The 15,806-nt window shown below is 47.9% G+C and overlaps 1 protein-coding gene across 2 annotated transcripts; it reads left to right on the plus strand.

The window, feature by feature from the left end:
- The first annotated feature begins 7,171 nt into the window (after positions 1–7,171).
- On the plus strand, positions 7,172–12,100 carry LOC119325458 (sugar transporter ERD6-like 4). 2 transcript variants are annotated; one of them, XM_037599200.1, is made up of 16 exons: positions 7,172–7,413; positions 7,505–7,564; positions 7,646–7,711; positions 7,923–7,988; positions 8,087–8,162; positions 9,905–9,969; positions 10,046–10,138; positions 10,250–10,330; positions 10,414–10,498; positions 10,597–10,643; positions 10,715–10,777; positions 10,943–11,002; positions 11,191–11,256; positions 11,350–11,409; positions 11,526–11,640; positions 11,733–12,100. In XM_037599200.1, exons 2-16 carry the CDS (start codon positions 7,511–7,513, stop codon positions 11,843–11,845), a joined length of 1,110 nt encoding a protein of 369 aa, XP_037455097.1. In that variant the 5' UTR covers positions 7,172–7,413; positions 7,505–7,510; the 3' UTR covers positions 11,846–12,100. The 2 variants fall into 2 exon arrangements, with proteins under 2 accessions (XP_037455097.1, XP_037455098.1); XM_037599201.1 differs by lacking the exons at positions 7,172–7,413; positions 7,505–7,564; positions 7,646–7,711; positions 7,923–7,988; positions 8,087–8,162 and adding exons at positions 8,550–8,832; positions 8,971–9,154 and having other exon boundaries at positions 9,953–10,138.
- The last annotated feature ends 3,706 nt before the right edge of the window (positions 12,101–15,806 follow it).

The raw sequence follows: 15,806 nt of genomic DNA on the forward strand, positions 1-15,806 counted from the left end.
TCGATATACCCCCTCCTCGATAACATTATTTTCCCGTGTATGTATGTCGTCGTTGTCGATATTACCCCCTCCCGGATAACTTCGACATGAGGGGCGGTCGATATATATACCCCCTCTCGACTGTGATAACTTATACCGCGGGAGCACCCCCCCTCCCGACCCTCTCGCTCGACCAAAACTCTCGAGGGCACCCAAACCCTAGGAAAAAACGATGTTGGTCTCCTACTCCCTCCCGCCGTGCCCCTACCCTTGAAGAGTTGCCGAGGCCACCCCAAACCCGGAATAAGCTAGGTCTACATTTGCCACTAATATATCCGCATGCTGTCATGTTTGTGTAATAATTGCCAAGTTGTAATATATATTTGCATAAACAATGGAGCACGGACGAGACGAGGAAGCAGAAGAGGTGTTGCGGGACATAATATTAGACGGAGGTGATGTCATGTCGTATTATCTTAATGACAATGATGGTCTGGAAGAACAGGGTGAAGAAGCAGGTCTGGAAGAACAGGGTGACGGCTCCGGTGACCGAACAAAGTCCGGCCAGGTAAATATATTAGTTAAGCCTGTGCTGAGACTAGCTAATTGATGCATTCATTGTTTTGGTATATACACATATTAATTAACTCTCGTCTTTCTTCTTTTTCCTAGCCCTCCGGATCGAGCACAACTTCGGTAAAGAGACGAGGCCCGAAGAAAAAGTTGTGCGCGGATGAAAGCTTTGAGATCACAGCAATCGCGCGCGACGGCCAACCGACTGAACCCATCCGGACAAATGATGCATTTTCTGCTCAGTGCGGGGTTCTTGTTAGGGACAAGATCCCGATCAGCATCCACCAATAGTATAAGCCTAAGAACGAAGACCCTCGGGTGTCTTATGTCAATGATATGCAGAAAGATGATCTTTGGACTGAGCTGAAGGCAAATTTCACCCTACCGCCAGAGGAGGATCCAGAGAAGCTAGTTATAGAGCAATTAATCAAGTCTCATGCGCTTAATAAGATGGCAGACCTATTCAGGAGGTGGAAGAATGAGCTGAAAAGGTTTGTCGACAAAGAAGAGACACCAGAATTCATCAGCAAATATGAGAAGATCAGAGATCAATGGCCCGCATTTGTGGCCCACAAGACATCGGATAAGAGTAAGAAGATGTCGGCGAAAAACAAGAAAAATGCTACAAAGAAGAAGCTTCACCATCGCACGGGGTTAGGTGGCTACCTCAAAGCCCGGCCTAAGTGGGCCAAGGCTGAGACTGATCTGCTTGATAAAGGGATCGAACCACAGACAATGAACTGGCCAGACTGTTGCCGGACTTGGTTCTTCGGGGCTGGCGGAACCTTGGACCCTGTATCAGGGAAGTGCGTTTGGACGGACAAGCAACTTGCCATACCCGTCAAGAAGCTTCAGCACTATATCGATGCAGCGCAGAAAGGGACGTTCGTTCCAGACAGAGAGAACGACGAGCTCACAATGGCCCTCGGGAATCCTGAGCACCCTGGACGGACACGAGGCACGCCAGGCTCCGTTCCGTGGAAGGCTGGTTTTCCGGACGCAGGCGGTTACAAATGCCAAGAGAGGAGGAAAAAAGTGGAGCAGATCCAAATTCAGGCACTGCACACAAGGGTACACGTGATTGAGGAACGAGAAGCAAATCGCAGCAAGTGACCTGCCGAAACTACCCCCTAAGCTACCCCGCCGTCTCAGCGGAGAAGCAGCCAGGCTTCCACCTAGCTGCTTCAGCAGGAGCCTGTCTTCACGGCTCCTGCTAGCTACCCCGTGGATGCTATCATGGAGTCTCAGCATTGCCACCTTATGACACAGTGGATGGAATTGAAATTCAAGGCGGTTGTTGGCTCTGTTTCACCTCCTGAACCTGGGGCAACTTTTCACTGCCGGCCGAACCCAGAAGGATATGCTAGGGTGATGGTGGATGAAACCACAGAAGGATTTGAGGACCTCCAGCTTGACCACCCTACGGGTGAAGGGGAGACTCGGCTGGGTTCTTGTCTGAAGACTCCATGCCTATGGCGGAAGGAGCTCATCAACCTTCCGAACTGGATGCCTCCGCCTCCTCCTCCTCCTCCGGCGAGTCAGGGCACTCCGCCTCCTCCACCGCCTCCTCCTCCGGCGAGTGACGATTAGGGCACTCAGCCTCCTTCTCCGGCGCGTGGCGGCACTCCGCCTCCTTCTCCACCTGCGTCGGCGCGCCCGAGCAGCCACCAGCCTCCTCCTTCTCCGCCTCGCCAGCAAGGGTGGAAGATACCCGCAGCCGCCCCGGCTCCAGCGCGTCGTAGACCTTCTCCTCCGCCTCGTAAGCAAGCACGAAAGAAGACAGCCGCAGCCACTCCGTCTGCTCCGGCGTCTAGCAGTACAGCCAGAGGCGGGAGGCAATACAGATACGGTCCTTCTCTGAAAACTCCAGAGAAGTTACCGTACGAGAGGACCTCGGAGGAAAACGCGAAGATCGTGCGGACCGAAGTGAAGGACTTCTTTGAAGGGTTGAAAGCAAAGAGACATCCACCTCCGAAGGAGAAGGTAGATCCGGTGAAAGCGAAGCGCACTCTGGCTGCCCTGAAGAAACCACCAAAGTCTCCACCGAAAGACAACTATGACCGCATTATTGAAAAGTCATTTGCCGAAGCGGATCGGTCGGGAAGGACTGTCAGTGATCAAAGGTTAGCAGAACGACGAGCTGGGAAAACAATTCCCCAGCTCGGCGAACAAGCAAACCAATCGTTCCCCCCACTCCAGGTGCCTAGCGATAGCGTCGCTAATGATCCGAGGATGGTGCCCGGTTATAAAAATCTTGGAGATTACCTGCCCGATGATGTACATTATGATTTCTTGGATGTGGACGAACACAGATACCAGTACGGGAAGACTCTCGTCAAAGATGGAAGTCCTCCTCTGACAACGATGATGCGAAGATTCCATGATTGGTACATGAAAACCTGCAGAGAGTCTGGGGGGATGAATACTTTGACACTGAGAGTTAAAGAGGAGCATGACCTCGTTGGAATTGATCTGTTGAATGTTCCATTTGAGGAGTTCTTCGAGTTTTTCAATCTAAAGGCCCTCAATAAATTAACGGTCACTTGGTACTGTCTGTAAATACTACTTCTGTCATTAAGTCTTTATATATAGGTCAGCTCTTTCATTGCATGTATATATAATTATCCTCACTATATTATGCAGGTTGAAGATCGCCCAATTGAAGAAAAAACAAATCGGTGATATTGGGTTCATTAACACAAATCTCATAGATGCTTATGAGATTGAAAAAAGTGCCCCCCAAGCCGAGGCCAACTTGCTACGATCGTTGGTATTAAATCAAAACAAAGCTATAATACTCTTTCCTTACAACTTCAAGTGAGTGTTGCCGTCTTTTGCATATTCGGTTTCCCTTATTACTCGAGGTTATAGTAATGTAATTGATGAGTTATGCAGGTTCCACTATATTCTCCTGCAGATTAAGCTTGAGCAGGGACTAGTAACCGTCTTTGACTCGAGACGAAAAGATCCCGGGGAGTATGCGGACATGATTGAAATGCTCGACAAGTTAAATCGATCATTATCGCACCGCATATCGGCAACTTTGTTCATTTCCTGATATTAAGTAATTGATTTCTTTTTCTGGCAGGGTTTGGAGTACATTCACCTCACAAGTTTCGGGACTGCCGAAGAAGCTGCAATATAAACACCCGAAAGTAAGTACTACTAGCTAGTTCCGCGCATCTCCTAGTGTTTCAAGCGCTAGTTTCATCAATACCATTTAGTATGCTTGCTTATCAGTTTGATTGACCTCTATTTCTTGTAAAGTGGTTGTGGCAGTTAGCCGGGACTAATTACTGTGGATACTACGTTTGCGAGTGCATCCGTCACACGACCTGTGAGAGGGACTACTCTGACAAACAATATGAAGTGCGTAAGCAATAACATTCACAATTTTATTTTATTACCATCATTTGTGTTGAGTTTCATTCATTCATATATGTATTGACCCCCTCCTTCAAATTTAGGTGTTTCGGAAGCGGGATAAACTACTACCACCAGATCGCATGCGAGCAATTCAAGAGGAATTGGCGGCATTCTTTCTTGAACACGTGATCGATAAAGACGAAGAATACTATGTGGACCCAAGTTCGTATATAATTAGGGGATTATATTGTAAGAGATACGAAAACTTGTTGTTCGACCAATCTCTCGGAGAAGGAGAGGTCGATCACTTCTTTCGGTATGCATGACGAACTTCTGTACTTAATGGCTTCCTTCATTTTCTTACTAGCTAGCATGTCGAGGGCCTCTCTATGTATAGTACGTAGCGTCGATCAAGTACGGAGATAAGAGAGGACACTTCTCTCTATTAATTAATTAGCTACCTAACACAATATATGAAACACCTTAATTAACCATACAAAACCCCCAAATCCACCCTCCTTTCAAAAAAAAAACAAAAACCCCAGCTCCTGAAATGCTGACGCGTGGATGCCTATTGGTCCCGGTTGGTGCCATCAACCGGGACCAAAGGCCCTCCTGACAGGGCAAGCCGCAGCGGCCACGTGGAGCCCCATTTGTCCCGGTTGGTGTAAGAACCGGGACTAAAGGGCTAGGGCATTAGTAACGACAGTTTAGTCCCGGTTCAAAAACCGGGATAAAAGGCCCTCACCAACCGGAACAGAAGACCCTTTTTCTACTGGTGTTATTCTAAAAAAACGCTCAATGAGAAGGATCACATAGATGGATATACCATAACTAATGCAACACACATACAAGACGAAACTAGAATGACATGGAGTACCAACGAGATTAATCCTAATTATTAAAACGCCGAGGACGATGACGACGTTGGCCAAACTCCTCACGCAGCCCTTTTCTTCCTAGAAAATTAGGGTTTCTCTGCCTCCCGTTGCCGTTGTCGGTGGTCCACACTGTCCTCGATGGCCTTAGGATCATGGGGCCCGTGGATCTTGATCCTTGTCGATGAGAGGGTTTCGTTTTTAGATGTCATTTTAAGTTTTTTTAGGGTTTGTGTTTTGTTCAATAAGAGCATTTACAGCCGGACTTGATAAATCTGGCCCCTCAAACGGCCGCGAACGTGATCGGGCGTGTCCGCGGACAGTGACCGGTCACGCCTCAAATTAGCAACTCTGCATCCGTCTCTCACATATTTCATCTCATAGATCCATACAAAGCATGCAAAGAAATCCTACGTACTACATACTATATACTACCCTAGCTAGTTTTTGTCGTCGGAAATGTCCATGACGACGGTGCCGGGCGCCGGCTGGACGGGCGGGTAGGAGGCCTCCGACTAATCCTCCTCCTGCTCGACCTCATGCATGTAGGTGAGCATCTCCGCCTCCTCTGCGGCCTCCTGCGCCTCCATCCCCCGCCGGCGACAGCGTGTGGCCTCCGCAGCCGACTCCGACTGAAGGGAATCGAGAATGGCCTGCTGCTCCACCCGCAGATCCGCGTCGCCAGCGTCCCCTACATCCTTCTCCTCCGGCTCATCCCTCCCTCCTCGTCCTCCTCCAACTCCCCCTCCGGATACACTGCATCCGTAGGTAGCCCCGCGGCGATCCGGGCTTCGCGCCTAGCCCAGATCTGCTCAAGGAGCTTGAGCCAGCGCTTCGGCGTCAAAAAAGGCTCGCTTCTCGCCCTACGGCGTGGTGGCATGGCTACTAGGCGGACGGGTGGAGTGGAAAGTGGCGGCGGCGGCAGACAGGAGGAGGAGGAAACTATGCACAGATGGTAGGGTTTTGGTGTCGCCGGTCGACTTAAATAGCCGGGCTAGGCACGACGCGGCCCGCAGGAGCTGCGCTACGCGGCGCCACCGGTCCGACGGAGGAGACGAGCTTTGGACCGCCGACTTTCAGGGTGTTCTGGCTGGGACCCCTTTGCCAGTCCAATGTGGCGCTCGTGCCCATGCGCGCCAGGGCGCCCCCATATCCGCCCCATATTTGGGCTGGATATGAGGGGTGCCGGTCAGCCCAGACGTTTGAGGGGGCCGCCTGGGTCAAAAAATCATGTCCGGACAGTGACCAGGCGGCCCGCTCGGCCGTATGAGGCGGGTTTGAGGCGCCCGACTGTAGATGCTCTAAGACGAGACGACGACGGCTACCCGAAGGTGAAATAAAATTCTCCCCGCCTAGCCCTCGTTCCGGTGATGCGTTTAGCATCATCTGTAGACGTGTGGAGGTGTGTCTCCGGCGGATCTATCTTTGATGGACTTGCTCGGATCTGGTTGCCGTTCGTCTTCGCTCATGTGTTTTCAAGTTGGATCCTCCGATCTACGCTACTCTTCATCGACGACGGTAGCTGCTCTTTTGCGTTGTCCTATGGAGTCTTTTTTTTGAACCGGGCATTACCCCTTTCCATTACTATGACATAACGGAAATGCATAGTCCAGGTCTGAAGGAAACTGGAAAGGGGAAAGCGAGTTCAAGACAGGACGATGACTTACCAACTGTCTAGTACAACAAAATTTGCCCGGCTCCGGCGAGGACGAGGCGATGATGATGGCACGCCTTCAATTCACTTTAGTAGTGATAGTCTTCGCAGATGATCTATTGATCTGAATATAGTTTTTATTATTTCAATGTACCGCCATGGTTGGAGAGAAATACATCGGAAGTTTCTAAATAAAAGACGACGACGTGCTCCCGAGTGCCGAGTGCCGACAGCAGCCAGCCAGCTCACTTGCTGGAGCTCGTTGCGGTGACGGACAGACATGCCTTCGTCCTGGCGCGGATACGGGTGCGTTGAGTGTACGGGGTGCTGCCGCCGGAGGTGGGAGCAGCACGGCGTCGCCACGGTCTCAGGGAGGGGAGGGGAGCACTCGGACGACGTGGACCACCAGGGTCGGGCAAGCGGACCGATCCGGCGCCCTTGTCGGGGCAGAAGACATGGGATGCGGCGACAAGACACGACGCTCCGGCCTCCCGGGGGACGCTGCCAGGATGAGCTCACCGCCGCCAACGGACAAGCTGCGCCGCGCCGGGTTCCGACTGGCAGCAGCCAGGATTGCGGTGGCAAGCACGCGAGTTGTTCGTGAAAATGTCTAACGGCTCTTTCGCCCAAGGCCCCAAGCCATCGTAGCCCCTCGCGTGAGTCGTGAGAAAGAGCATCACAGGCCGTTTAGCAATCCATCAGTGCTTCTTGCAAAAAGAGTACGGTAAAACGGTGGTTTTTCGCCGATCAGACTGAGCCATCGCCGATCTGACAGAGGGAGGCGCTGACACACGTGATATGTTCGTGAAAATGTCTAAAGGATATTTGGCCTGAGCCATCGTCAGCCCCTTGCTTCAGAAAGAGCGTCATAGCTCGTTTAGCGATCATTGGTGCTTCTTGCAGAAAGATTACAATGTCGCGGTGGTTATTGATAAATTGTCTTATTGCCTGTTTCAAACTTCTGTATGTTGGTCGTATCTTCGCAATGTTTCAGTAGCTTACTGAACTAATGATCTTCTCTTGGGCTCTAACAAGCTTGTGAATTGATTTCCAGGCGTTGATGATCGCTGCTATTCCTAATATCCTCGGTTGGTTTGCCATCTCCTTGGCAAAGGTACGCCAATACCTTTTTCCGGAGCTTAGTTTCACCATTTGCTGCATCTGAACTTGACACTTGCCCGCGTTTATTTTACAGGACACTACGTTTCTGTATATGGGGCGATTGCTTGAAGGATTTGGTGTTGGTATCATATCCTACACGGTTAGCTCAAGAACACTACGTGCCTGCTTATTTTTGCCATAGAAGGTCTATACATACGTCTATCTGGTTAAGTTGTTCAGAAAAGAAGATCAACAGGATGTCAGTATTGTGGGGACAAGTTGACAATCCCATTGTGATTTTTTTTTGTTGTCATAAGAATCTTGCACTAGTTAAAATACTTGGTCTTGATCTGTGAGTTAAGTGATAACAGGTGCCTGTTTACATAGCAGAGATTTCTCCTCAGAACAAGAGGGGCGCTCTAGGCTCTGTGAACCCGGTAGGCCTATCCTCCCAAGCATCTTGTCTTCTTGTCAAGCAACGACCTATTAGCTTTGTTTACATGATGGACTCATTATGCAATTATTCATTCTGCAGTTGTCTATAACAATTGGGACGGTGTTGGCCTATGTGCTCGGCATGCTTGTTCCTTGGAGGATGCTTGCGATGATAGGTAACATGACTAAGTGTTGATGTGTTATTCAACTTTGTTATTTTTACTGTCAGTTTTCACTCAACCTCTGATATTTGAGTTCACAAGATCAGTAACAGTAAATGCCATCTCAAAAATATGACTAGAATGGCAAATATTTCCATTTAAGCTTTTGAAGGAAAATTTACCGTGTCGGTAATCTATGCTGATCTCCAGTGGCGGATGTACAGGGTGGCCAGGGTGGGCCGCGGCCCACCCTGGGATTTTGAGACAGCCTACTATATACTTATACATTTTAATTGGGCCTGAAAAATACCCAGCCCAGTAAACACACCCAGGAGTCCACGACGAACGCAGCCATCCGCTCAGACCCAGTCGTCCTCGTCCTGATGCCCTCGCAGTCTCGCACTGCCGCCCGACCCCGACCCCGGCGCGGCAAGCCGGCAGCCGCCTCCCCATTCCTCGCCGCCGGTCGCGCCCCCTCCGCCGTAAAGGAAGATCCCGCCTCTCGTCCCGCCCGCCCGTGCGGCCCTCGGGTCCAGCCGACGCCTCCTTGTGTGCAGCCCTGCTCCAGCGAGCGGCTGCACCCCTGCCGTCGGCCGGCTGCCGGGACTGCTGGCGCCCCTGCCCTCGCGGCCTCGCCCCCCTGCTGCAAATCTGGCCAAAACCAGAATACCCTGCCTGATTTAAGGTACCGAAATACACAAATTTCTGATTTAGAGTTTGCTTTTTTGAACTATGCTATCCACTACATGAAGAACATATACATAATTCTGCAAATCATTTAGGCCTCAATTAGCTTTGTTGAGAGAAAGTCGTTTTCTTGCAGATTTGTTGTAAAATGAAGAGGGCCGGAGATCACTTTAGAAGAGAATTTTTTTGGAGTCATTGATCAAATTAGTCAAGAGCTTGAAAATCGGTTTGATGAGATCAACATGGAGTTGTCATCTTCTATATCTGCTTTGAATCCCGCCAACTCATTTGCTGCTTTTGATGCACAAATGGTATGCAAGGTACAAAGACTTGTTGAGTTTTATCCCAAAGATTTTTCAAGTGATGACTTGATACACCTTAAACTACAAGTTCATAACTATATAGATGACATGAAAAAAGATGACAACTTCCGAGGCCTTGGAAATCTTGTTGATCTCTCGGTTAAGCTTGGTCAAATAGGGAGACATATAGTTCATCATTTGGTGTACTTGCTTCTAAAATTGGTATTTGTTCTACCGGTGGCAACAACAAATGTTGTGAGCGCATTTTTTGCCATGAGCATAGTCAAGAGCAAGTTGAGAAATAAGATGGGCGATAGTCTTTTGGATGATTGTCTAGTCACATGTATTGAGAGAAATCATTTCTCCAAGGTGAATGAACATGATAAAATTGATACCTTCGTGACAATGCAAAAGCGTAGGCCGAAAACATAGTGTTTTTAAACTTCTCAAGGTATGTCTATGATCCATGTAGTATATATGTACTATGTAGGTTTCTTTATGCAAAACTTAGTCTTAATTGAGAATTCTAGTTTGTTTGTAAGACCATATTGATCTATTTCTATGTGATACTGTGAACTAGTTAGAACGTTCACATGTCGCATTTTTTGTCAAAATTTTTTTTGGGGGGCGGACCACCCTGATGTGAAAAGCTAGCTCCGCCACTGCTGATCTCGCTAGTACGTTATGGGCTTAAGCGAACGTGGACGCGTCTAGTGTCTGAACCTCTGACTATTTCTGATTCAAATCTCTGGGTTGTGATTCTTCTAGGAACCTTGCCATGCACAATATTGATACCTGGCCTATTTTTCATTCCAGAATCTCCAAGATGGCTGGTTTGTATACGCAAATGTATACATAGTGCTGCATCATTCTGAAATTTTATTAACCACTCTTGTGCATCAATCTCAGGCAAAGATGAATAATATGGATGATTTTGAAGCCTCTCTACAAGTTTTGAGAGGATCTGAGACCGATATAACCTCAGAAGTGAATGTTATAAAGGCAAGCACCTTCCCTTTTTCTCTTCAAGACTGACTAAGTACAAATATATCTATATGACGTACTTTCAGCTTAGCCACCAATGTTTGCTTTAACATTCTGCACATGATGCAGACAGCTGTAGCATCAGCAAACAAAAGAACGGCAATCCGTTTCCAAGAGTTAAACCAAAAGAAATTCCGCATGCCCCTGATAGTAACTTCCTTGACTTGCTGGTTAATTTAATACCAAAATTCATAATTACATCTTGTAATCGTGATTGTGGTACAACTTGGCAGCTAGGAATTGGCCTGCTTGTACTACAACAACTAAGTGGGATCAATTCTATACTGTTTTATGCAGGTAGCATCTTCAAAGCTGCAGGCAAGTCGTACAATTTGGCTTTATTAGATTTCCTTTAGTGCATTACTATAGTGTTATATTATAGTCGACTTCAGCTTCTAAAATGAAAAGCTCTTCAGGTCTTACAAACAGCAATTTGGCCGCATGTGGAGTTGGAGCTATTGCGGTGTGTGACTTGACAGATCTTTCTTGTCTCTTAGTAGTTCACGTTAAGGTGCTAACATCATTTATCACCAGCTTCTTGCCACTGGAGTTACAACCTGGTTACTAGACAGAGCTGGCCGACGGATCCTACTTATTGTAACTTCCTCCTCTCTGTGAAAAACCAGTTTGTTACTGTAGTTGTCTATAACTACTCCCTCCGTTCCAAATTACTCGTCGTGGTTTTAATTCAAATTTGAACTAAAACCAGGCGAGTAATTTGGAACGGAGGGAGTATAATTTAGCTCTCACTTCAACTTCTAGATCTCTTCTGCCGGGATGATCCTAAGCCTTCTTGCAACTGCCGTCATATTTTTTCTCAAGGTATGTTCAGGTTTATTTAGTATAGGGTACCGGTATAAATAAAATATAGAATACAATACATAGATAGACCACCTTCTTATAATAATCTATTATGTGGATCAGGGATTTTTATTTTTGATTGGTGATATTATCGCTGGGCCTGCTCTGCCGAATATTTTTCTTACATTATTATGATTTATTTGTTCCAGGACAACGTTCCACAAGATTCTGACATGTATTACATATTAAGCATGGTCTCCTTGTTTGCTATTGTGGTATGTTCATCCGCCAACTAGATTGTTCGGTCTGAATATATACATCGCAAATCCACGAGTTGTGCCCGAAATACTAACCTGACACTTGTTCAGGCTTATGTAATCACCTACTCCTTCGGTATGGGCGCCATTCCATGGGTCATAATGTCTGAGGTAATATCGTGAATCCACATACTGTATATAGCACCATAGCTCATAATTAATGTGGTTTCGGCATGTCACGGGAGCATTCATATAACCACACTTCTGGACTTGCTATGTGTTTGTAGATCCTGCTGGTTAGCATCAAGAGCCTGGCGGGAAGCTTCGCGACGCTCGCCAACTGGCTGACCTCCTTTGGGATAACAATGACAGCAAACTTGCTGCTCAGCTGGAGTGCTGGAGGTTCACACTGATCTTCCACTCTTCCCTCGAGTAGGATTATGGACCCGCGGACCTGATGGAGATCATTTTTGCTTGTTTACGATCTCAAACAGGTACCTTTGTGTGCTACATGCTTGTGAGCGCTTTCACGCTTGTGTTCATCATCCTCTGGGTTCCGGAGACCAAGGGAAGAACTCTCGAGGAGATACAATGGTCGTTCCGCTGAGCTCGGTAGATTTATCATAAGATGGAAAAAAAAATTCGAGTTGGGCATCGTCTACATTTTACAAGTCTGATTGCTCATATGCAACATTATTGTCTGTAGTCCTGTACATCATTGTTTCAATTGACTTTGTATAGAGGGCGTGGCTGTGTAGCTGGTGCCTCCTTTCAGTTAGGAAGGTGTTGGATGACCTTAAGCTTTGTCAAACCAGTAGGAGCTTTGGACTACATCCAATGATAAGTACCTATATTCACGGCATTGTGCTTCCACACCCCTCCAACAGAGACATCCCTCCCCCAAAAGAGGGAACTTCGAAAACAAATCCTTGTCTCCAGCGACGCCACCTGCGATTATTTCGGTCCTTGACTTGTGCTAGTTTATATCTTGTGTTTTACTCTTGCTTGCTCTTGTTGCTTGCTTAGCTCATCATATAGGTTGTCCACCTAGTTGCATATCTAGACAACCTACTTTATTGTTGAGCCTAAAATTTGCAAAAGAGAATAAAATTTTGTCAGTCGCCTAATCACCCCCTCCCTCTAGTCGACCACACTGATCCTTTCACCGGGGTGCTCATGTGCTCACGCTCGGCCTAAGCACGCATCGCCACGAGAGCCCCATCCTACTGCTCCTTCGCGATAATGGCTGAAATCTGATCGAGGCGAGGACCCTTCTCACATCAGAAGACAATACCATAATCCGAGGCCACATCAGCCAAGTGCCCTAGCGAAACCGAACCAAGGACCGTAAATCGAGAATCAGAACAAGACAAAACAGAATCAGATGGGGAAATACCTTGCCGCGAGCGACCGCCCAAAGTTGCCTTCTCCGGGATAGTCAGAACACGACCTCCCGACAAAGCCCGAGCACTGCTAAGACGACTACTATGCCTGGAGGTGATGGAGGGGGACGACACCGGGCGGGGCATATGGGGCTAACCAACTGGTTATTGTGTTTACATTTTTTGATAAGCCAAACAGTTTACGTACAGAGTCCCGCAAAAAAAAGTTTACTGACAGAGAATATATATATTTATCAAATGGCGTAAGATTAGTACTTGACACTCTTCATGTTAACTTTTGCTTCGGCACATCCCTTAAACACATTAATGGTCGAGATCGGTCCGCCCCTTCACAATTAAGGGCATGATGGGCACTAACAAATAATTAAGTCAAGGCTAACACTATTAAAACCCTTATAACCTATTTGAATCCGTGCATGGTGTACACTTAATATACCCAAATGATAAGTGCCACATGTGTGGCACCAAGTAACATTGCCCTGACATTTTTACACTAAAGTTACCATCCGAAAAAACCCAAAATATTGAAACTTGCCTTCCAAACAGAAAGTTGCTATGCTTCACAACTAAAGTTGTCATCTTCTTCGTCTTTCTGGAGCAGTGATAACAAGGACAGAGGTGGAGGGAGCCGTGGCTCCTTCCCTGACTCCGCCACAAGCAGAACTTCTCGTGAGACGGGGGTGAATGAGACTGCGAAGCCTGGCGAGCAAGAGGCGACTTCATCACTTGCAAAAAACAAGTCTGTTCCAGGAAGAAGCAAAGTTTTTGAGATTGCCAATAAATTATTCTCTATGGTCTCGGAGGTGCCGGAAAAATCTCCACGCAAGAGAAAACCGCAATCTAGGGTTAGGAGTAAAGGAGGTAGGGCTGCTAAGGGGAATCTTTCTGCAGCTCCCCTACAAGGTTTGGACCTCTCTCTGGTCGTCGCGGGCAAGGGCTTAGTGGGAGGGCCCGGTCCCCTGCTCGCTGGTTTGGACGAGGACGAGGAGCTGGCAAAGAAACACAAGAACAATCAGTTATGTTTCAAAGCCAGGGGAACCAAAAGGTGGTGGGTAGAGATCAAGTTACAACAAGCACAGACGCGGGGCTGCTTATTCAGCCCTGCAACAAACAATGAAGGTCATTGCTTTCAAATGCCTAGGGCTTGGGAACCAGCCGACAGTCGAGGGCCTTCTGGAGTTGCAGAAGGCTGAAGATCCTGACATCCTATTTATGTCAGAAACAAAGCTGGACAGGGAGAGAATGAAGCAACTTAAGGTGTTGTTGGGAATGCCCAACATTGAAGTAAAGGACTGTGAGGGGCAAAGTGGTGGCTTGGCCCTTTTCTGAAAGAAGGATGTAAATGTCAAAGTGAATCCCAGGATGTCGCGTTACCACATCGACGCCGACGTCACTGGGGAAGATGGGTTCGTCTGGAGGCTTACTGACATTTATGGTGAGCCGAAGCATGAGGAGAAGAAGAAGACTTGGAAGATCTTATGCATCCTTCATGGGCGTTCCACTCTGCCATGGATGTGTTCCGGTGACTTCAATGAGATCCTCTTTGCAAGTGAGAAGCAGGGGGGTCAGGATAGATCTCATGCCTGCATGGATAAATTCTGGAGTGCTCTGGAGTTCTATGAGCTCGAGGATTTGGGGTTTGTGGGGGACCCTTACACTTGGCGCAACCACAGTCATCGGGCGGACACTTACATTAAGGAGAGGCTTGATCGAGTTGTCGCAAACTTCGGATGGTGCTCCCATTTCCCGGCCTACAATGGAATCAATGGGGATCCAAGGCACTCCGATGACAGATCCATGATTGTGGTTTTGGAAGCGGAATACTGGAGCAGTAACACTGGTGCCTTTTTTAACAACCAAAATTTGAGGCAAGGTGACTCGATGAGGAGCAGTGCGATGAGGTGGTGCGCAATGCCTAGCACTTGACAATGTTGACTGGTGATAGAGGGATTTCCATGGCAATCAGAAGAGTGGGGATGGAATTGCACACCTGGAGCTAAGAGGTCTTGAGTGATCTAAAGAACCATATCAAGAAGGTTAAGAAGGAGCTCAATCGCTCCAGAAAAAGAGCCATCTCCCAGCAGCAAGTCTCTCCTAAGCAGATGCTAAGGTACAAACTTGAGAGACTGCAGGATCAAAAAATATATATACGGGAAGCGGCGAGCTAAGGCTCATTGGTTGCATGATGGAGATCGAAACACTAGCTTCTTCCATGCTCGTGCCTCGGAGAGGCGAAGGGTGAACTTGATCAAATCCCTCAAGAATGATGAGGGCGGTGTGGCAGAGGGCGAGGAGGAGCTGGGAACCTTTATCACTAACTACTGCAAGCAACTTTTCTCTTCTTGTGTAGGAACAAGAGAGGTTGAGCTCCTTGACAAGGTCTCCCCGATTGTTACTGCTGAGATGAATGCCTTCCTTAAGAGAGCTTTCACCATGGAAGAGATAAAAGTGGCTCTTAATTCCATGGGTGATTTGAAGACCCCGGGTCCTGATGGTATGTGATGCGTCTCCGTCGTATCTATAATTTTTGGTTGTTTCATGCCAATATTCTACAACCTTCATATACTTTTGGCAACATTTTATATTATTTTTTGGGACTAACATATTGATCCAGTGCCCAGTGCCAGTTCCTGTTTGTTGCATGTTTTTTGTTTCGCAGAATATCCCTATCACACGAAGTCCAAACGCTATAAAAATTTACGGAGAATTATTTTGGAATGTATGTGATTTTTGGGAAGTGGAATCAACGCGAGACGATGCCTGAGGGGCCCACAAGCCCTAGGGGCGCACCCCCTACACATGGCGTGCCTGGCAGGCTTATGGCCACCCCGAAGGTCGGTTGGAGGTGTCCTTCGGCCGCAAGGAAGCTTATATCCGGATAAAATCGTGTTAAAATTTCAGACCAATCGAAGTTACGGATCTTCGGAAATTTAAGAAACGGTGAAAGGCCAGAAAACGGGGACACAAAACAGAAGAGAAAGAGAGAGAGATCCAATCTCGAGGGTCTCTCACCCCTCTGCCACCATGGAGGCCATGGACCAGAGGGGAAACCCTCCTCCCATCTAGGGGGTAGGTCAAGAAAGAAGAAGGAGGGGGGGCTCTCCCCCCCTCTCCTGGTGGCGCCGGAACGCCGCTGGGGCCATCATCATGACGGCGATCTACACC

This window comes from Triticum dicoccoides, chromosome 6B (assembly GCF_002162155.2).
Source record: "Triticum dicoccoides isolate Atlit2015 ecotype Zavitan chromosome 6B, WEW_v2.0, whole genome shotgun sequence".
NCBI classification, from domain to species: Eukaryota; Viridiplantae; Streptophyta; class Magnoliopsida; order Poales; family Poaceae; genus Triticum; species Triticum dicoccoides.